The sequence below is a fragment of the Copidosoma floridanum genome, unplaced genomic scaffold (assembly GCF_036245765.1).
Source record: "Copidosoma floridanum isolate Cflo_tuat_1 unplaced genomic scaffold, Cflo_Japanese_pri ptg000014l, whole genome shotgun sequence".
In the NCBI taxonomy this organism is placed as follows: domain Eukaryota; kingdom Metazoa; phylum Arthropoda; class Insecta; order Hymenoptera; family Encyrtidae; genus Copidosoma; species Copidosoma floridanum.
Window position 1 is genome coordinate 4,208,243 of NW_028321891.1, and position 23,772 is coordinate 4,232,014.

Sequence of the window (23,772 nt, forward strand, 5' to 3'; positions counted from 1 at the left end):
AACCCCACGCACTGTGGCATCGTTTAATATAATGTATACTATACACGTTATTTTTTATAGACATATCATATTAGGAGCAACACCCACTTTTCTCTCTGTCTTTGACTTTGAATTTTTCACTTACACGCCTACATAATATATGACGTACTTACACGTGGCGCTCGCGTTTCAGTATGAAAAATGCAGAGAGGACCGCTCCGACAGGGCTTAGCTGCAACCTCTGAGCTGGTAGCTGCTTGTGAGCGATTGCAAAATTTTTACCTCCCGTGGCCTGCTTTTTCTCCTCCCATGGAAACAGACACCTACACGCGCGGCTGTACTCCACGTTTGAATTCCTTGTTTTCCTTTCAGGGGTGCGCCGAAAATTTATAAAAGGCTTGAAAATCCCTACACCCACTTTTACTTGTACACCACACAGGACTATGCTTCTGTACCTACACGTGTGCTTTGGAGAAAAAAAAAAAAAAAAAAAAGATTTTTACTCCGCGCTTTCCACACAGGGAAAGATTCATGAGGCTCGCCGGGATGACTTAAGAGCTCACGAGAGCAGAAAGCTCTCTCTCTGTCTTTCCACTGTAATGCCGGACTCTGGCCTACACCCTACATAAGCCTGTGTCGCCTTATTTCTACATCCTCTGTTTTTTTTTTTTTTTTTTTTTTTTCCTTAACCATATATTATATACCTTGCCCGAAAGGGAGGGTATCGAGCGCCGAATGTTGACGGTACGACTTTGCAGGACACTTTGTTGCTTGTCGTAAAAACATTGCTCATACCGCTGTATATGTACAGTTATAAATTTATCACAGCATAATTTGCCTTTTATTCGCAGCTGTTCTATCCATGGAATCTAAAATGGGCTTTTCATTCGATGATTAAATTGCGTTGACGAACGGTGTAAAAAAAGAACCATAAACGTACGTAAATGTGGAGCAAGTGACGCACACGGCGTGGAAAAGAGAAAACTCATCGCGCGCCCCCGATATATAGTGCACACAAGCCGTGTGTGTATATATTTATGTACGGATGCGGGCCACGGGGTAAAATACAGAATTCATTAAACTGCGCTCGCACGCTCGAAAAGGGATAAATATATACACCGGCAACATTTATATACATCGCGGGTACACGCCTCTGGAGCCGATTCTTAGCTGTGCAGGTCCCTCTGATTACAACCGAAATTTCCACGGAATATTCGGGAAAGTACCTCCCCCCCCCGTCCATTCCTTGTCGCACTGTGCAAACACCGAGCATATACATACCCCTTTCGCCTCGTCTTCCTCCCCTGATGCGTGTGCGCGCATATAATACGGAGTTTACACAGCCGCAGCCTACAGCACGTACCGAGCCTCCATCTGCGCGAGGGCGTTTTATCCCTGCATATATATATACACATCCACTATAGGTCGCGCATTAATTGTCTTTCGTCGGAAATTCCGTCGGCGACACTCTCGCTCTCGGGCTCCGCTTGATTGCACGTCACGCGAACGCGCAATTATTACACAGGGACACGTTGTATGTATAGGTGCACACATTGGGCCACTTTCGCAAGGTCGCATCACTCGTATAGTCCTACTCGTTTGCATTACGTATCAAAAAAGGGGTGCGGGAGGGAACGGATAATCGATGATTTTTTCCGAGCACAATGACGCTTTTACGTTTCAGGGAATTCGTGGAAGGGGGTTTTTTTTCTCCTCTCCCTCCCGAGCTGTGCTAAGGAATTACAAAAATACCAGCCCCGCGGCGAATTCCGCTAGGACATTAATACATATTGTATGTGTATATGTTATACAAGTGTCCATCGCCACTCCCGCGGGCCTTTCCGCGTCATCGGAGGCCGAATGGGTTTTTTAAGTTTCTAATTTCATGCGGGTACCCGCGCGACCCGCTTCCACCCTTAGCGCCCCAAAGGGCACGGGGGTGGGAAAAATAAAGGCCGTGGCTTTGTGCTCGGCCTGGCCTGTTTTTCGTATACTTTTCTTCCACCGAACGAATGACGCTCTCGCGAACACTTCATGCGCGTGTATTATTTGTCGTTTTGTCGAAATAGTTGCTTATACTCTGTTCCTATGTGTGCGTTCGACGATGTGGAGGTACATATATATATATATATATATATATATATATATATATATATATATATGGACTAGTGAGCTTTTTTTTCTTTGGACGAGACAAAAGGCTGTTGGCTTGGAAACAACATTGCGCGTGAAAAGAAAAAAGAAAAAAGTTGACTCCTATTGTGAGTTTTGGTACCCGCACATATTTGTGCCATGACGAGTTCCACTCCGAAAATACCTGCTGTTTGAATAATCGATTTCGGAACAGCAAGGCATTCGCAACTATTTTTATTTGCGCCAGTAATAGCCGCGCTAGTTTAAAGCTTAATTAATCACTTGGCCCTTTCTCGGATGCGATGTTATTACCTCCGCTAAGTGTACTCGCTCGGCTTCATCAAGACGAGAAAATTAATTTGTTTCAGCCGCCCTTTATCAAGTACACCCTACTTTGTACGTATATTACAATGAGTTGGTAATTAGCTTGCATACGAGGTGCCGTTGTATGGGCTCTTAAATAATTGGGGGGAGAAAATTAAAAGTAAGTTGGTAAAAGCTTCTTTTTTTTTTGTTTATTTTGCACGTGACTCGGCATCTTTTCAAAACGAGATGGGGAAAATTGTGACGAGCTCTTTTATTATTTCTCGCTGTCTCGCAATTAGAGCGCCCGGCTCGGCTGGACTGCCGTTGCATTGTTCCGCTGAAAGGATTCCTCGGGTTTCAAAGAACAGCGCCGCTCATGTTTCTCGCTCGTTTACTCCTGAGCACGTTGGAGAATGAAGCGCGGTAGGGACAAAAAAAAAATGAAATTTTCTTGAATTTTATGCGGGACTCCGTGTGCTCACTCGAGAGTACTTGCAGGGTGGATGTAGCAGGTGTTGGGCCGAAAATGTCTGATGACTTTTTTCGTCGCAATTTTATGCAGGTGGGAGCTTTAATTCTGGAAGAAACTATCTTTTCATTTCATACGTTCACTGGAATGGCACATTGGTATTGCCAGGACATCCACGGACGTTTATTTTAATATCACAGCTCTTACGTCAAAATATGCTGTTAAAAAATTTTTTAAATATTACTGTATAGTAACAATTAAAAGTCCTTGATTGAAAGGGCAATTGCCAATTTACCATTTTAACGCAGTGACTTTTGTAATTTATTTTTTTTCGGTATTCGTACTTTGCTAACTAGCACACGAAACTTTGTTCATGTTTAACGAATCGGAGATGAACTTTCAAGTAAAACGTATAAATTTTTAAACTTTTGGATACTTTTTAATCTCGAGGATCTTTGATTTGTTGACAAGTAAAACCGTACTCCTTTGAACCAAATCAGAGAAATTACACTGGTCAATGGTAAATAATCATTAGTTGATAAAGTCCTCGTAATCAAAAAATAACCACGTAAAGAATCAGTAAAAAGTGTCCTAAAAATACTTGCCAAAGTATTGCTGATTTAGCACGAATGTTTTTCTTTTTACTTATCAGATTTTTTACTAGATCCATTGAAACACAGCTATCGTGTAATCCGTCCTTGATCAGGAACTCCAAGACTATCTTGCAACAGCCCAACGTGAAATTGAAAAAACAAATTTTGTATATTTCCTCCATCGGCTAAGAAAAAAAAAAAAAAAAAAAAAAAAAAAAAAAAAAAAAAAAAAAAAAAAAAAAATACGTCTCAAACTTTCGAGTGGTTGTCGATTTGCAACAGCCACACGAAAGCAGCCAAGCTTAAGAGCGAAAATGACTCGAAGAGAGAAAAGTAGATGAAAAGTGTCCAGAGCTGAGATGAGCTGGCCGGTTAATTAAATTCCTCCAAGAGAGAACTCGGACGACCTACTGCAGTACCTATACGTTAGATGTTGAATATGCATGCACATGTAAGTACGTGCATAAGTACACGCCCAAGTGTCCGACATACCGACTTTATTAAACTGCGTAGGGTACATTACTAGTTTGTAATGGCCAAGTCGCGCCCACTGAAACCGAAACTCGAGAAGCATTTCTATATCACTGACGCCGACAAACAGTATGTTGATATAGGTATACACGCGTAACCTCTGCATGGCTCGTTACGTTACGCATAGTATATACACACGTGCACATGTAAATGATTAATTTCCGTATATCCGTATGTACTTGTACCGCAATCGAGTTGCTGCCACCGGCGCATGTAACGACACTTATGTACCGGGTTGCACTATACCCACTGCAAATCAATCACAGTTACTCTAGTCAAGTGCACGATCAACAAGCTTTTCCACCTGTTGTACTTTAACGTTACGATACATCGTATGTGTAACGTCATAAATAATGAAAAATCAAAGTGTCCCGTTGAGATGAATAAGTCTACACGAGTAGTCCAACGAAAGCTCGACCCTGTGCTGGTAATGTCTCCCACATGCAGGATAACAGAACGTGTGAAGCCGAGGTGCCGCAAGCGTCATCAGAGACGTTTATGTATATATGTCTATGTAACACTGGACGCGCTCCCTGGACCAACAGCAGTTAGGTATATATGGGAGCAGCAGTGGTGCCATTAATTGAATTTTCCCGGTGTATACGGTGCACAGTGCCGAATTTCGTGTTTACGTACGCGTGTCGGAGGGAGAGCCTATATAATTTAGGGCCCAAGCCGCATCAGTGTGAAACCATATCAGCCAAAGCCGCGGGGGCTGTGTCGTATAGTGGATGGCGATGGTCATAGCGCACCACCGACGGAATGGAAAGCTGCGGTCAGTACATGTACGGTATAGCGCGGCCAAACGGCTCCGCGTATACAACGGTGTACAGAAAGCAGCTACATTTGACGCTCCAGCGCTCCTGTGTATGTATCGGATTTCGTTTACCCCCAACGCCACTACACGTGTGCGTCAAGTAATTCGCTTAAGCTGATATTTCACGCCGATAAAACGCGCGTTAGGGAATTCCGATCGGCTTTCGTTGTTTTGCATTGACGAATCTTGTAATACGTGTCTAGCTTTGATTTTTTCGGGAAAATAAAGACATCCCCAAAATCAAACATCATCCACTTTAAAAAAAGAAAAAAAAAAAGATGTTTCATACGCCTATATCTTGGTTTATTTTTTCGTCACGGTATACGTTGCCTACGTATAGAGGTAGTGATAACTAAAAACACAATGCGCGCACGTACACGTCGATGGACCGAGGGGGTATATAATTTATCATTCAAGGGCCGATGAGCACGAAAAGCCAGCCGTGTATTGTCATTGTCGCCACGGAGTCTGGATGGACTCTCTCTCTCCCTCTCTCTGCCAGTGGTCATTATAAAAACATATACTGTTTTTTTTTCACCTCGATAAATCGAGTTATGGCGACGGGATGACGAGTGTTCACGGTATCAATACTTTATCTGGAATTTAAACGCCAACCGAGGCGCTCGTCCACGTCGTATTGCCAAGGAATAATTTTATACCTCGAGCACGATGAAGCACACCCACTCTCAGCATGGCGTGATGGATTTAAAAAGAAAAAAAAAAAAAAAAAAAAAAAAAAACACGAAGGCCCAGCTTTCTTTTACTATCTCGTTGGACCACCAAAGTTTCATTGCAGGCACGTACAACGGCATCATCGAATCTATGCCTTCCTTCTGTGCCACCCTCCTGATAATCTCCCTTTTCTCTGAAAGAAACTGAACTGTCTGCCGATCGTCAGGCCAGTTTGGCTCTGTATTGCGAGGCTTCGGGCCAACCGATGGGGTTGCCTTTCCGAACTTGACCTTATTTCACCAATCTCCTGGTTCCTCACTGAATACTTCACACGCACTTTATATGCACTGTTATATATTACAAGTGAACTACTTTTACCGATGGTGCGTGAAAAATCGATGTACAACCCCCTTCTGACTTACGTCATAATATGTTGCCATTGGCCGATATAATCGGTAATCGTACGGTTATCCTTTGTGACCCATCGATTTCAAATGTGTAGATATACATACTTGTGTTTTGTTTTTTCTTCTTTGACGCGTAGTAGTGGAATATCTCTTCTTTTTCTCCATTTTATGCATGACATTCACGAAAAATGACGAGCTCCTTGCCCCCATCAAAATTCGTACAGAGAGAGAGAGAGAAAAGCATCGCGATATACCGGTAATTTTTATAATCATTTCGTTGCACCATAGTATATAGTTTACGAGCCCTGTAGGTTTACATGTATCGTGGCCCAATTGATTTTAAATCATCATCATTCGTGTATCCATTATCCTACAGACCTCTACAATATATACCTTTACTTAATTCGATTGGCTGAATCGGGGCCGATCCGATAATTCAGCCGGTTATCTTGTACACCGCGCCCAAGGACCCACCCGCTATAACTGACCGTTCGATCCTTCTCGCAACACCGGCGCACTCGCCCATACACAAACGTTGAAAGGGAAGCCCCACCACAGCCGGTGGTGCTCTAATTAAAAAGCGCTTTTCCCTTCTCGCGCTTCCCTCGGCTCCTCCTTTTTCTCTCCTTTTTTTCCCCCCATGCGACACCTTGCCCCCCCCCCTGGACAGATAACAGACGGAGCGGGCTTCCTTTCGACTCAACCCCACCGAGTTTGCCCAGCTCTCCACGTTTTTCCCCTTTTTTCCATCCACGCTCGAGAGATTCGTCTTCTTTCGAGCAGTAAATTGCACAGGTTTGATCTCTTACTCTCAAACGGTGACGGTCGTCTTGACGCGTGGCTACGTAGAAAAAAAATTTTTTAAAAAGGTGCGCTGTAAAACATCCCCGTGGTGGGAGATCGGAAAGGGTTGGCCCTGTACCGTCATTGCCTTCATCATCGGAGGGGAGGGAGAAAATTGCGAAAACAAGTCGTTTCTCCGATGCCATTTGGAGCGCGGTTGTGGACTCGGGGGGATGGATCAAGTTTTCTCTCGGTTAATTTCAAAAAACCATACGCGCACATACCTATACACACGGGTGCGGTTCAATTTTCTTTTCTCCCCTTGGAAAAGAGATTTACTGCCGTGGAGTGTACTTTGTATTGCGCTTACTCGGGTGGGGTGGAAAAAGGGTTCTATATACGTCAAGACAATTGGGCGCATTTCGCAGATGGAGAAATAACAAGTTCGGGCTGATGGCTGCTGTGGAAGGGAAAAAAAAAATCAGCTATCCGTCTCTTCCAGCCGGTACCTGAAGTACATATACATCGATCTGTATATATATATATGTCTCGAGTATCCGTCTTTTCGAGCTCCGCTGGGTGCACACGGCGGTATAATAAGACCCCAAGGCTCGATTTTACTTGCTAATATGCATTCGGGTGTATAATATTATATATGGTATGCGAAAGTGAAAAAAAAGAAAAATAAAAAAACGCGCGAGCAGAGCTCACGTATATGCGGTTGGAGATCGATACTCTAGAGTTTTTTTGCACATTATGTAGAGCGCGCTTGCGAACGTAGAATGTCTGGAAAAAAAATAGCCCACAAGAGTTCTAAACTGCTACGAAAAAGTGAAATTATAATCCAATCGATTTTTATGTGGATTGGAAAATCGCAGCAACCCGTATCTCTTTGACTACCGTGTCAAGGTACGTGCATCTAATCAGTAGTGCCACGAATTTGTTGAACAACGCAGATACGCTCCACTACGATGATCCATCGCCCGTAAAGTGCGGCTGATCTGCCTTTCCACGAAATTATCGGTGAGCCCCTCCACATTCTAAAGTCCATTTTTATTTGGACCGAAAGGTAATAAAAAGCCAGGCCAGTGCTAATTGCGTGAAAAAGGCTCCTCTGGGGTCCCGATGAGGTGCAAACCGAGGTGGGTAACCAACCAAAAGAGTCGGCTTTTACGAGGCCCGCCAACTTTTCCCCGGCCATATCGGACGAGAAGCTCATCGTAAAACGGACAACGCTCGTATATACATATATATATATACATGGAATCCAGGTCAAGCGGACGCACCCGCGGATGGACCAAGAGTAGCTGCACGTGCAATACCGCCCGCAATTTCGTCTCTCGATTTCGATATTATATGGGCTCGCGACATTTTTGCCGATTATTTGTACGGCGTGGAATGCGCTACTGGGTGGCTGTAATCCAATACGCGCGGGCACCACTCGGATGTTTTGGCTTTGAAACTGTCAACGACACAGGGGGGAATTCCAGTACTGTCGGTCACACGCGAATAATTCCACTGGACCTCCACGAGGTATTTAACTATTTTTCATAAATTGTACGTACCCTCGCGTAACTTACACCACCACGTGCGTGGATTTAACATTTATTCCAAACGGCCCCCGGACAGGATAGTTTTATTTTTCCCCCCGACTCTCGTTCGTGTCGGTGGAAAAAAAAAAAAATAGCGGCTCTAAAAACTTTTCAACGCCAGCCCTTTGTCCTCGCTATACGCGCGACAAATGGCCGAGTTTTTTTTTTTTTTTCTTCTACAATGTCCCTTTTTGTAAAGCCATCCCCGGTGTAAGTAGACCCAAAGACCCGATGGTGAGTTCAACGAGCGAGGCCAATCCGCCGCGACAACCGGATGGTGATGAAGAAAAAAGGATGAGGATCGCGTAATTTCACGCGCGAGGGCAAACTCGCTTATTACACGGTTCGCGCTCACTTGGACGCCCTCCCCCCCTTTTAATTTTAATTTAGTTCCCGACTTTGATGAAGCTTCGCGCGCACTCCGGGCTTGGTTAATTTTTATTGCGCGCGAGCCATCGGCCCGAGAGAGTCGGGAGGGAAGAATTGCGCCGGCGCTCGTACTTACGTTTTAACGCGGGAAGTAATGAATACTTGAAAAAAAAGTCGTTTCTCGCACGGCGCCCTTCGTTGTCTCAACTTTGTTGTTGACCCCCCCGTCCGCGATTAGCTCTCGTCCATCCCTTTCGAGCATTACTTGTTTAATTTACTGCTCAAAATTACAAAGACGGCGAGAAATCTGCAGTTTGCATTTTTCTCTTTCATCGCAAAATCCTTGTTTATGTAACATTGGTAATGGAACAAAGTGAAAAATACTTTTCCACGAATCATCTTTCTTCGTACTTTCGAGACAAATTGAATCGTACGACTGTATTTTATGATAGCGATAGAAAGTTGTCTGAAACCGAAAAAAATAAATCCCTTAAAAGTGATCATAATTAATGATCGGTCTTATGGCTCAATTTCTCTTATCAAGACGAAAGAGCGAAAAATTTTCCGTTTTTCTGCGCCAGCCTGACCTTTGTAGTGAACCGTGGGTACACGAATTCTCGCTCGCATCGTACATATAGACCATATGGGGCGAAATTCTGACAGTTCGGTATCGATTGTTTAGGCCGTTCACGTACTCGGGATACGTGATACTGCGCACTCAATCATTGTATACCGATATTTTTATCTTTGAACGAATTGTATGTGAAAACAAAAAACATTATCCAATGTGCTCCATCTACAGTTGTTTTGACGTGTAGCAGCCTCTGTGGTCAAATAATCGGGGAAAATATTAATATTATTATTTTTTTTTTTTTTAATTTGAAACATAATGAAACTACATGATAAAAACGTGTATTTTTCTTTTTTTCATTTCGAGGATGAAAACTCTACAGTTCTTTTATACTTCAATTTTAATCTTTCACGTTCTCGCATATGCAGATTCATCACTGGCCTTCTTTTCAAGACTTTACACTTCCCGAAAATACAAAGCACTATATGAATTTTTAGTTGTATTTTTGAAAAATGCATGTACTTCACACTAGTTGGTCCGTTTTTAATACATCGATTGAAAAATTCCTGCGAAAATCGATAGTCGATAAGTGAAGGAACAGGAGTAGTCGAGAAAACAAAAAAACAAAAAAAAAAAGAAAGCCGTCGTTGCATCAGCGGCAACAAAAACCGTGACCCGCACTCCACGTAGCGCAGATGAGATGTATTTATACATCATCTCTGTAAAAGCTTTCCCCTGCGAGCCCATCCCCCGGAAAAGCTTCGAGACCCCGGTATCGCTTTTAACACGAACTGGCCATTTACGCGCTGATAAAATATTTTACGCGAGTGAAAAACGCTCCTGCAAACTCCCGCCAAGGATTTTCCTAGCCACGGCAGCGTGGACGCAAAATGTTCTACGAGCTCCTTCTCGCGAGTGTGTGTATGTGTTTTGAAGATGCGCGAGCACGCGCTCCCTTTACTCCCGTTCCGAACTACATATAATAAATGGGATCCTCGTGCAGCTTGCAGCGCTGCTCTTTAAGGGTGCACAACGTTTTCAGGAGCGTCTCTTTACTGTTCACACTCGCGTGATTTGATTCCACGTCAAAGTTACGTGTAAACAAAAAGTATATGTATATACATACGCTTTGTTCCCTGGCCGTGGCTCGTACATTTGTTTGTATTCGGTTAACTGTTTTCGGCAAATTGGGTTCCCGCAGCTTCTTCAAACTTTTTTTTATTTTCGCTCACATGCACGTTTCCTTGAAAATTGTGTGCAGCAAACAAAGAACCATACATACATCACGATTGTAAAAATTAATAACAACCGGTTGCACGTACTCTTTTGTATTTTTTGGTTGAGAAGCCCGAGTTTATCCTGCAATTTTATACGTGAAACACAGGCGTTTCCAGGTATTCCGATTGTAAATGAAATCCCCGGTAACCAAAAATGTGCGGAATTTGGGAAATTTCGCGTTAAAGTAAACAACGTTGAAAGTACGTATACGTAAATATTTGTTTTTTTTTTTAAGTCAATTTTAATGCTAAAGAGTTGGATGTCCAAAAAAAAAACCGAGCGAAAATAAAATGTTTGGGCGTTTCGAGTTATTTTTCGGTGTGTACATGACCCACGAGACTAGCGCGTACTTTATATTACGTGCAATGCATTATAATGATATTCAGCCCTATACATGGCAACAAACACAAAATATTCGGATAGACAAGAAATTTAATTGAAATAAATGAAAGTGGTATGAAAATAGTTTTGTATTTTTCCCCATTGCTGCTGGATAAAAATATCCGGGCATCGGGAATACAAAAAGTAAGCTTTCGAATGTGTTGTACGTTGCACAGAAACAAGAGCTTCATTTTTACGAGGATTTGCGGCGCATTTTTGCTTACATCGTCCATTATTTAGTTTTCTGTTGATGCCGGAAATAGCTCCACGAGTGCGGCGATCATTTTTTCGTTGTCCGAATGGCCGGGCTCGCTTTTGCAACAAGTGACTTTCGCCGATTCGTGTTGTGTATTTTTATCCTTCCTTTTCTTGCACGAGCCCGAGGGGAGTTTAGAGGGGTGCACTTTAACTTGAAAATTTCCACAACTTCAATTTCGAAAGTTTCATCCGGTATAGTATGGTCACTGGCACGGATGACGTAATATTGACTCGTACTACTGAAATACATGAAAATCTCATTAAAATCGCCAAAAATTGCATGGCGAATGAAATAATCGATGGAATGTTTTTTCTCAGTGTAATTTCTCGTTTGAATTTTAAATCTTTGACGAATTTTCATTGTTTAATCATCAAGGTATCAACGATTGAGTGAATTTTCGCTCAATTTCAGTAATGCGTGCAATGTCCAATAAATACTTTCCCGTTCGAAATGTGTATCTTCGCGTGGCGAATAAATTCGTTTTTTACCCTAAAATTAAGATTCCACGGCTCAAAACATTTGAAACATGGCTCCTGTAACTTTGGAACAATCTGAAGAAAAAAAAAGCTCCGTGAGAATTTCCCAATAAGTTTCTTTTTTTTTCCAGTGGCAACGACGAGACGTCAAAACGCAGCTTGGGGGGATGAAAATAAAAAGAGGCTTCGGAGGAAAGGGAGGAAATGATTTCCGAGGAAAAGTCACGTAATCGGAGAAAAGAGAACAAGAGGGCTAGAGAAGCTCGGTAATTTTGACAACCTGTTGGCGCAAATTGCTCACTTCGCCAAGGTACGTCTCCCCCTACTTACCCAGCCTCGCTCATTACAAGGTGTATAGAAGCGTCGTTAGCCGAGTAGCGTGTATATATACGTACAGCGAGAGTAAAACAACTAAAAATCACACGGAGGAGCGAAATTGCCTCGGGAGATGAAGGAAAAGGCCAGCTGGTAATGTCTCATTGTAATCTCGCGGTGCTATCCTCCCCTTCGAGTGTCGATTGCCGATGGAAAATGGAAAAGTTGCGCTCTGGATTGTCGGCGGAAGCGCTCTTAATTGCCGCGCCCAGCCATGTCGTGCTGCTTTAAATTGACGGAAAAAAAGAAACGATCGGCCGGAGGAGAAGGAGATAAAAGGAAAAAGAGGAGGTACGGAAGCATTGTCCGCGCGATGTGAAATGAAAGTCAATCGACTCTCAATTTGCAACCCCCCGACCACCCTCTTTTTCTCTCTACTTCTCATCCCCCATATTTTTATATTCCACCGAGAGAATCGTACCTCCTTTTTTTTTTTTTTTTGCGGAAGCTGGAAATTTTTCTCCGCCACCGCAGGCGCTCCCGTTCACCCCCATTGGCAGTGCTGTATACCTCCAGTGTACGCGTATCACGGTATGGAATGCATTGCTCCCTGGTACGTAAAATATGCATCGCATAGCCAAGTTTGACATCTTTCGGGGGGGTGATGCGTGAGCACTGCGGAGTGCTTTTTTTCTGTTTTCCTCGGAATTAAATTTATCGCCGCGGATGCACCGTCGCCTGAAAAGTGAGAGCGCGTGGTTGAAGAGCTGTATGAAAACGGGCCAACAGCTTCACCCGAAACGGAGTCGGTCGTTAAAATCAAGAGCAGAAGGGTTGATTTGCGCAGCAGCCACGTATATGGGGGGTCATTAGGACTTAACTCGCTCGGGAATGACTCGCCTAACCGGTTCTTGGTTAACTGCCTAAATTCGAGAGAGAGAGAGAGGGCCCCGAACCATTGAGCCCAACCACATATATATGCGGATGTATGTGCACTAGTTTACGTTTAGGTATAAGAGAGGTTTGCGAGTTCAACGCCAAATGCCGGGTTGTGCGTTTGATTCGTTAGGGACAAATTTGTATCGTGAATCACAACCTGTAGGCATCCTAAAGATGCAGCAGCTCGGAGTTGCTATTGCTGCTTCCTTTTCCCTTTTTTAATGTAGAAAATAGTTGTTTCTCGTACTGGAATATATGCTGATGAAACAGCTTTTTGGAACACTGTTTTCCTTTTTTTTTGTTTGTATCTATTCATAAAATGTACAGTAGTGTAGTGATGATATGTATTGTCTCTAATTTTTCTACCGTCAAGGTGTAATCAAAACTACCAACACCAGATTGAAATTCAGTATAAAAAAGGCGCAAAGTATTGTCAAAGAGATGGATGAAAAATTACTCGAAAGAAATGAGAAAAGAAGGAAAGCAAAATTCAATTAAACCTCCCAGTACGGCGGACAAAGAGATGTGTGTACGTGTGCGTGGGGGGGGGGAACATAGGTAATATAGGTAGGAAAGCAACATAATGGCAAACGGGAGGAAAAAAATTTCACCGGCTTACCGATATCATCCGTCACGTGTATATAATGCACTAGACAGCAGCGGCAAGCCATAGGTAACAGGTACATATACCTACATACGGGGGTGTCCCTCGAGGATTGCGCCCCAACGGCGCAATAGAGTAAAATCGAAGGGACGAGAGATGCAGAGGGAGAGAAGAAGAAAAGAAAAGTCGCTCGGTTATACTTCCCGGCCCTTGGTGGTGGAAACAAAGAGCTGTAAGCTTCGCGTATTTGTGTGCGGGCACACGTGAAATTTTTCATCACAATAGGATGTAAGGGACGAACCGATTGGACCGAGGGAGATCGCAACCCAACCGATTCAATTACAGATAAAAGTAAATGTTTTTTCAATTGGATTCAGCTCCCTAGCGGTAAAAAAAAAAAACCACGCACCACTCGAGCTAATAGAACTCGCACAAATTCGCCCATGAAATGTTACAAAAAAAAAAAAAAAAAAAAAAAAAACCCACATATATGTACATGTTTTACAGTTCCCGATGCAATCGGGCAATTTCCGCGGGCAAAGGACATCAACGCGGGTCGAATGAACCCGTATCGCCTAACACGACCCGCGCACGCGAGCTCCCCTTGTACCTTTTATGCATGTCGAGCCGTAACGTCGTAACGTAGCCCCGGAATAACCGTAAGAAGCCTCCCCCCCTCCGATGTGACGTGTATAAGTGGTGAACACGTGTAAAATGCAGGCACGGGTTTTTCCTTTTTCTCCGCTCCGGGTTGCAGGTCGCGAAATAATTCAACAGCGGTGATACGGTGGTAGCAGCGTGTCGCGCGTGATTGCACATAGGGGAGACGTCACGCACACACCCTGGCAGGGTAGAGAAAAATATGGGCGGACTTGTGCACCAAAGGAGCCAACATCGGGGCGAAGAGAGCCATTTCCTCCAGATGGACTGCTCTACTTTGTGCATGTATACCGTGCACGCCTTGCTTGAGCTCGCATTAATCCCGCAGATATATATACGAGGCTAATATGAGCTCCTTCCTGCGGGTCCAACGTCAAACTCGGGGAGGTGCTTTCTCAGGCCCGCGCACACAACTTCTATACATACCGACCTGCACTAATGAATGGGATTAGCGCGGGGGACTCGTTTCGGACTCGGTGCACGTCTCGTCGGCCCCGCTCGTGCGTACATCCCCTCCATACCTGGAGTGGCTTTCTTTATCATCCCTTGCGCGCCTGTAATACCGATCGAAAGCGAATTAAAAGTCTTTCTCTCGGGGAATAATCGAAGAGTTACAATGGCCCCACGGTCCAATTAGCTGCCCGAGCGAGTTCGTGATGATTCGTTACGGGTATACAATGCTGCTGGAGCTGATGAGGGCCAAAGTTACACCCTTGTTTTTTATGGTAAAGGGTCCCGAATAAATTAAGGGTTCGTATCGTTGCTCACGAGTTGGCTTAGCTGACTTATATCGATCGGGCGTTCGAAATGAAACACGAAGGACGGAATTACTTTGATTTATATTGGATGCTCCGAGCAATCTTCTAAAACTCCCTCCTCGGCCTTCAAAACAAAAATAGAGCAAACGCCACTCGGTTTGCGGGGAGTAGCTTAAAAGCGCGCCCCCTCGAAATTCGATTAGCTTTGGTAAGTGTATACATACGCGGTCGGACATGTGGCGCGTCTGTTTGTGTTTGTGAACGCTGCAGCCTCGGAGGTCTATTATCTAATACTCTCTTTATCGCGACCGTGGGCTTTTTCACGGCTCGTCTAATTGTGTTTTCTCTGTAAACAATCTCGCGACTCCAAGGGTGAAATTGGTTTTTTTTTTGTTTTTTTTTTTTTTTTTTAATCAAAATTGTCAAGATGTAATTTTGTGGCTGAACTTCAATTTAACTCCCTGTTGGAAGTTAATTTTCAATATTAAAGAGAACACCCACAAGTTGCTCCAAAATTGTTGGGGTTCTAGAAAGAACGCTAAAGTTAATAATCAGTAGAGGGGGGGGGACCAACTGACGTACCGTTGTAGCTACTTTTGCGAAAAATGAAAAATTTCTGTAGACCAAGATATTGGAGTTTCGTTTTTGGATGTAGTTCTCAGTCTGGGCCGTTTCGCCCCACCTGCTATTGGAGGAATTTGGTAGGTACAGACACCTTGTGGTACTGCAACCAGCGGGGAGGCCGAGCAAAAGATAATGTATATCCCCCGGTGGGGTATTCCCAAAAATACTAGCCTACAGCCGAAAAATCAATAATACCACGTAATCCACTTAGGAAGCTACCACCTCGCGTGAAATTCATAATTAGTCCTACCAAAATGATCGGTGGCGTAGTTAATTAATGAAAATTAATGTTTGGCTACAATTCTCACTCCAGTAAAAGTACGTGGTGTATTTGTAGGGTAGCATCTACTTATATATATATTTTTTTTTTTAATTTTATATTATAGTGTCTACGTCCGGCTCCTTTGATAAGGGCACTACTGAGGGCACTTAGCACTTGGGAAAGGGACAAGGAAAGGGATAGAAAGCCTTCCCATTACTGGGAGGGGGGAAAGGGGAAATTAGGCAATTTTTGCTGCGAGAAGGTCGCCTAAACCCTCCTCGAGGAGCATTGCGTGGTGAAAAAGCACATGTGAAAAATCACCATCTACTTGTATATGCTTGCAAAGAAAAGGTGTTCACAAACGAAAGACAAGCCCTCGGAGTTTCGGCTGACAAAGGATGGCGCAAGCCCGTCGCAAAGACGACACGCATCTCGCTATTGCTCCACGGGACCCACATTTGACCTCTTCTATCCCCGGATGCACGGTTGGGGGGAGGAGGTGATTAAAAATGGACCGAGCGAGGTATACAGTGCCACGTTAAATCCTCCAGTGCGTCGCGAAGCCGGTGCTGCAAAGAAAAACGAACGGAGGGGGGTGGGGGGAACAAAAGGGAAAACGAGAAAGGAGATGCCCCCGCGGTCCGACTCTCATTTCAGGGAGGAGGAATTGCGGGTGGAAAAGAAAAAAGGGAGGGGGAGAGAACGAGCTTTATTAACGCGATACGCGAGCTCAAAGAAACTTTTGGTTGGCTTTTTATGCTCCGGTTCTCGTGCGTTGGACGCTGTGTACCGTACTTTTCTTTTTTTCTTTTTTTGTCGCTTCGACCCCTTTTCACCCAGGGCATGCCGATGAGTCCCGTGTATAACACTTTCGGGGATAAATCAATAGGCACCCCCTGCCTTTCACGCATCCATGTGTACACCTTTTTTTAGAGAAGTCCGTCACAAGTCGAACCAAACAGTTGACGTATGTTTCAATCATTTGAAGCAAATGTAAGGTATCCGATCTACCTGTACAAACACTATACCTGCAAGTGTAAAAAAATCCCAGATGGTAAACATTACACTGACCGCCACGGCTAAGAAACGCTGTAACCTGCTCCTCATTAACTTGTATCAATTAACAAGAGGAAAACTGAAGAAAAACAGAAGAAAAAGAAGCCCTTGTAACTTTACCCTGTTCGTGTATACATAGGAGGTACAGCTCTGGTGTGGGGTTTAAAAAAAAACAGAGAGCCGTACCTTGTATGAATTATATCAATAAGATGGGAACAAGGGGTAGCATGTAACAGTCTTGCACTTTTTTTTTCTAGTTTTTCCTGTAGCGAGATTGAAAGTACCATAGGTCTCTTTTTTTCGCAAACTGCTGTGGGAGGTGTGTGTAAAGTTGAACGAGTTTTTTTTCTTTTTTTTTTTTTCATCGACTCGATACAACGGAAGCCTAATTGAAAATTGAACGAAAAAAAAAAAAAAAAAAAAAAAAAAAATGGGTACCCGAGCAAAGGAAAAGAGATCGGAGTTACATTATATTTTACTTTGAGACTCGAAGCGCTTGGATTTGTTGAATTATTACTTGAATATGCAATGGAGAAAAGAGAATAGGGGTAGTTTAAAGCGTCAATAACAACTTCCAATTGGCTGAGACTTTATTTATTTTTTAGTCATACCACATAACGGCTCTAAACATTTATTTTGCCGTTCCACCGCACATTAAAAAAAAAAAAAAAAAAGAGAGAAAATATTTTTAAAACCTTTCGTCACTATTTTTTATGTTGTATTATTTCATCGTACCTCTTGAATTTGAAAATACCGATTTTTCAACGATAAGTGTAGTTACAGTGAGTAGAATATAAAAAATCAAGTTTTACGAAAACCTTCAATGGCCATTGGGAATAAAATCAAGTATTCGGTATAGGATTGGAGAGAAAAGGCGTTCCCGTGCCAGCCAAACTGAGTAAAGAACTATCCAGCAGTGGTCATGTACGACCTCGCGACGCTCCTGCACTGTCGTAAAGCCCAGGGACTCGTGCGGCCAACGGAATCGAGCACAAGAGAAAGAGAGAGAGAGAGAGAGAATTTTAGATCGGGAGAGGAGCCAACGCTAAAAGAGTGGAGGAGCATTGTACCGGTGGAGGGTGATGTCGCAAAGGTCGCGGGACGACTTTTTACAGTCGCAATAAAATGTCCGAGCTTGCCCTTTCTCTGTACCACCATATTCCACGCTTTTCCCCCCTCCCCTTTTGGCTCTTTAGCTGATTCGACCATGTATCCCTTTGCTTTCGCAGCTCAACGTCACAACGAGTGAGAAGGGTAATTGCGTGTTGTTTTTCTTTGGAATGAAAATGACGAGTTTTGGAATAAACGAAACAAAAAACCCTTTCTGCAAACGATAAAAATCAGCCGCAGGTGCCCTTATGACTTGTTTTAAACTCTCTGGCGGGTATATTGCGAGAAAAAGTCCGAGGAATAAAGAAGTAACGAGCTGTACGCCTCCCCTTTTTATTCCTCCGTAAAGATAAAACCGCGCGCGTTGAATAAATAAGTATATACCTACAAGAGTTTCGTTTGATTGGTCCCAAATCGATCCAACCTGGGGTGGGGAGTGTTTAACTCGTGGTGATTTGCTTTGAAACCCTTTACAATGAAAAAAAAAAATAAATAAATAAATAAATAGTAAAATCATCCCTCGGTATACTAGCAGACCCGATGATCCCTTGTACCAAGCGAATCCCAAACTCTTTATGTGCCATTTCTTCCAATTAAATACCAATAAGGGCCAATAATTGACAGCTGTGCGTACACCAATGCCCCTGTAGGTAAAGATGAGGGACGCCTCGGAGTAATGAATATTTCCCCCCCCCTACCCTTTTCCAACGAGAGGAAAATGTTACGCAACATATATGTACACACATCCTCCAGCAGCAGGGCAAACCTGTAAATGGGAGAAAAGCCACGTAATAACGCCAGCACTGACGGCGGGCTGTCGGCACCCGCGGGTCCATTGGGGAGTCTCCTCGGCTGCCAAGCAAAGGTATTTATTGTACGTGTATAGGTAACTTGAGTCCTCTCGAGAGTGAGAGAGAGGCCGAGAGCGAAGGGAGGTCGCTTCGGTAGAGGGGCTTTCTCCCTCTCTTGAGAGTTCTTGGCATCGGAGATGAGTCTTAAGGGCGCGAGAGTGGAAGGCTGGGGAGGGAGAGACGTAAACATCGGCAAATTGGAACAAACGGCAAAGTACAACATCATCCTCGCACCCACACGTACTGCAGGTATGGTGTGTGCGTGTGTGTGTGTACATGTGAAGGTCAGCGACCAGCGCGTAAACGTATACATAGAAGTCACTCTGTGATGTGCGGACCCTCCTGTCCTTCGATCGATAGGTGATACGGAGCGTCGGGACGCTCAACTCGCCGATGCTTTTGCTTTGCCTTTTACTTTCTCATACACGTAAGTATATGTATGTGCAGGCACCGGCATTTGTCTTTCCTGCAGCGCTTCTTCGTCCGCGACCTTTGGACCCTCCACCTTATCTGATGCGTATACCTTCTTCTGCACGGCGAGTCAAAGATTTCTCTCTCTCTCTCTCTCTTTCTCCCCCGTTAATTAGCTGCACTGCGGTTGCTCCTCCACTTTTGGTCGAACACCGATGGAAGGATCGTCATCTTGCCTCGCTACGGTTATCCCGAGACGAGTCCTCGACGTCGTGACTTGCCCCTTTTTTTTTTTTTTTTTTTTGCTCTCGCTCCACTCCCACGACATTAATCCTCCCATTTTCGGCTATCACGTCCCGAGGCAGACTTTGAAAAAATATTGTCACCCAGTATAATATACGGGATCTTCGTAGATCATTAGCCCCTATCATTGCTATTCGAGAAAGAGTGATTAGAGCCCGAGTTTCGAGAGGCCCTCCTTTGTACATTTTACAAATACCGAATGTTTTTTTTTATTAAATTCAACGATTTGTGGAAAAACTAAGGGTAAAAAAGGGTCTCATAAAACAGCGTTTTTCATTTCGCCCACGAAATTTCAAATAAACAACAGAATAATATTTTTCCTTTTTTCAGTATATTTTCTCATTGCATTTTAAAAGTATTTGATTGACACCTGGTAAAAAATACACTGTAACGATAAATCATATAAATTAGTAGCGATGCCAATGAAAAATACAAAATACAATATAAATGTATATAAGACGGTGTATATATATATATGTAAGCAATGGTTGGTCGTTTGTTGTTGTTGTAGTGCAGCAGCAAGTGCTTCACGGGTGGGCCCCGCAAGAGCAACGAGTCCCAGTGCCCGATGCTCCAGGTGTACAGCGCGGAAAAGCAGCCGATCCTCCCGCACCAGGACAGACAACAAGCGAGCCAAACGTCGACTACGCCACCCCCGGGGCCGCACCAGCTCCTACTGCGGGACTGCAGGCTACCCCCGGGCAGCAGGTACCGGCGCCAGGCCCCCAACACCGGGAGCACGAGCAGCGACTCGCCCCACAAGCAAAAACGCCTCCGGCTCCAATTGGCCAAGGAGCGCAAGGCCAGCACCACCCTCGGCATCATCATGAGCGCGTTCACCGTGTGCTGGCTGCCCTTCTTCGTCCTCACGGTCGTGCGCATCTGCCTCAAGGACCCCGACGCCATACCCGGCTCTCTATCCTCGGTCTTCCTCTGGCTCGGCTACTGCAACAGCCTCCTCAACCCCGTGATCTACGCCACCCTCAACCGCGACTTTCGCAAGCCCTTCCGGGAGATACTGTACTTCAGGTGCGGCAACCTCCAGCACATGATGCGCGAGGAGTTCTACCAGAGCCAGTACGGCGACCCCGTCAACAATTACCTCGCCCGCCCGAACAGCGAGTCAATAGGCCCGGGTGCCGCGGTGGTCACGCCCGGTGCGGTGCACGTTCACTCGGGACCGGCCCAACACCGGCACAAGCCCCTCGACGACGATGCCGCTTCGTGCGTCACCGCGTACCCCAGTGCCGACTACGTGGACGACGAAGACGAGCAGATAGAGGAGGAGGAGGAGGTTCCGGGCCTCGCGTCGCCCCCACCTCTCCAGACGGATCCGCCCAGCGAGAGCTTCCTGTGATCGCCCCACTGCGCGCTCTACCACCACCAACACCTACAACTAACGCGTACCTAATGATAATAATCGTTACAATCATCATATACATATACGACTTGGGTTCGGTTACTACATAATAATAATAATGTATAATGTGCGCGAGCACGGCGATATTTCGAGTACTACTCGATGGGCTAGCTCGATTATACGTATACATCATCATCATCATCATTCGAGAAGATTACGTTATTGAGTTCGATTCGGTGATTAATATATTTTTATTATTGGTATCGACAGATGAGCGTTTCTACATCCATATACGTTATACACGAGTCCATACGAATAATATATATACATAGGTACATACTATCATGCGCACACACGTAATAGTATAGATGGTAGATAGAGGCAAGTGTAGGTACGTGGGTGTGTGTATCGATCGTCATGATTTCGCGGATGTAGGTACATACGTATGAGTTGTTTGTAGAGAAGATTAGCAAAATGTATAAACGTGTATTCATAGCGTGACTGTATTATTGTTTAAAAGCAAAGCGTTGGAAGGGGGGGATGTGTATTTTCGACACTATATATGGTGCTTGTAGTATCGATCGATGATGGTACAATGATTTTGTTTTTACGATTTGTTCGGCGAAGCAGCCAATATCGACAATTATTTGATTGAGGCGTGCAACCATCCGTTCGAGCGTATATGTATACGATTATGTTGAAAATTAAATTAATTTCTAATCTGTGCGCGCAGCTCGAAATGTAAAGCTTCGGGAAGGAAAAGGAATCACGGAACGTGTGGACGATAACAGTGCGGTTTCGATGCTTTGTATCGCAAAGTGTGGTCAAACGTGTAGATATATATACGTTATACCAAGGAAATACGCGCGAAACAAAAACGGGATCGCGCAAGATTGTAACCGTCTCGATGACATTCAAAATATAACAATAATCATAACACACGTGTATAGGTATATATATAAAGTTCTTTAAAACGTTTTTTACGAGAGCAGCGGCAAAATGTGTAACAATTAAGTCGGTGTTGGGTATGACGCAAGTACATACGTATAATACATACACGTGATTGTCTCTCTTTCGTAGATGCGATTGGCGTAGGCGGGGGATAAAAAAAAAAAATCTAAGTGAAAAGAAAATAGTGTGTATCTCTTGGACAGGTGTGCAGTGTAACGAAATGCCGTAGAGGTAAACGAAGCAAAAACCCGTGGGCCGCGTAACTAGAAAGATTAATTGATGTGCGTGGCTGATGAATGGACAAGTAAGTCGTTGAAAAATCTCCCGCGCGAACTTGGTTACGGCGGATGCGAAAAAAAAAGCTTTTTGATTGATTGCCTACTCGTGTACTTCATTCCGAGCTCCACCCCGTTGACTCGGTATTCGGGATGTCCCGAAACAGCTTGGATTCTTCATGAAGCACATTTCTGTAGTCGCTGTGTGAATTTTTTTTTTCTTCTTTTCCTTCCATCGGAGCAAAACTTCTTGTGACACACTTTTTTTTTTTCTTTTTTTTTCCTCTTCGTACCGAGAAACTAATTTTAATTTTCCTTGGAAATACCGAGTGATTCGCGACGTTTTACATCACTCAGCTTATCGCAAAAAGGTAATGGGGTTCCCCTGCATCCTTCTTTTACAAATGATCCACTTGAGGACTACTCACAAGTTTTTGTAAACAAAAAAAGAAATTCCTATGAACCGAATGGTTCAAAAGGGTCCGAAGAAGAAGAGAAAAATTGGGTCACAAGACGATCTCGTGGAAAAAAAAAAAAAAAAAACATCCAAACAATTTCTAAACTCCAAAAAAGAGCTTTTTTTTCCCCCGCGCACCACCCTTCTCTCGACAAGGTACAACTCGGCGCGTACGGTCGCTTTTGTACAAAATAATGCTCACTCGAAATTCCAGAGCGCTTCGATATGCGCAGCGAGGGAGAAACACATGATACCCGCATCGAGTGCTCCATTTGTCGTGCACCAATGTCGCTCTTGCCGGGCATTCGCGCGCACTCCCTGCCACACCGGGACAAAAGCGCGTTTGTTTATTCTTCCTCCTCCTCCTGCCACGGCTTGTGTCGCTTGGCAAAACGCTCCAAACGAGTTATCGCGAAAAACAAGACCAAAAAGAACACCCCTCCCCCCAAACCACATCCGCCGACCACTAGGCCTAATGTGTACGAACGCAAAGCTCGAAAGCTTCGTCACTGTTTTTAACTGTCCTCCTTTCAGGCACCTGTACGACTTTTGTTCTTTTTTTCCCTCCTTACCGATTTCCAAGACCCATACACCGTGTTCCCTTTCCCCCATCAATGCCCGTGCAAAACTCGAGTGCCGCCATGGTACGAGTGCTTTCTGCGCGAGGACCGCCGAGGAAAGAGGGTTTTTCCATCCCCAAAGTGCGACGATAACAGGGGTGGGGGATGGAAGATGAAAAAAATCACTCACGAGTTATACCCATGCGAAGCAACACCTCGGGCCATATAGATTTTTCGGGCTCATTCTCCGATTTTCCATCGGCCTTTCTACATGTATACGTATATATATATATATATACATTCACACGCACGGCCATCCCTTTCCTCCGGTACGTGTACTTATGTACACCCAAGTCGCGAACTAGACGGTGGAGGAGAGGCGATTGCGCGTGGACAGAGTCGGGTTTACTGATAATAGTAGAGTGACGCGCCGGAATTCGCTGTGGTACGCGGTGCGTATCGATTGGTCGTGCACGCGCGCCTGGGAATACAAAGGAAAAAAGAAAAAAAAAAAAAAAAAAGACAAATTGAGCCAACAAATAAGCGGGGAGGGAGACAGAGAGTAGATCCCCAGGGACGCCAACGGGCTATACCATTACGTTGCCGCGTATGCACATATTATTTAATTGTTTCGACGACGAGTGAGATGGACTGCACTTT

The 23,772-nt window shown here is 44.3% G+C and overlaps 1 protein-coding gene across 1 annotated transcript in view; it reads left to right on the forward strand.

Moving 5' to 3' along the window:
• Positions 1-20,948, forward strand: part of 5-HT2B (5-hydroxytryptamine receptor 2B) — a 41,639-nt gene extending 20,691 nt beyond the window's left edge. The window contains exon 5 of the mRNA XM_014361017.2: positions 20,021-20,948. Coding sequence (XP_014216503.2) covers positions 20,021-20,866 — 846 coding nt within the window. The 3' untranslated portion in view covers positions 20,867-20,948. The remainder of the gene's footprint in view (positions 1-20,020) is intronic.
• The last annotated feature ends 2,824 nt before the right edge of the window (positions 20,949-23,772 follow it).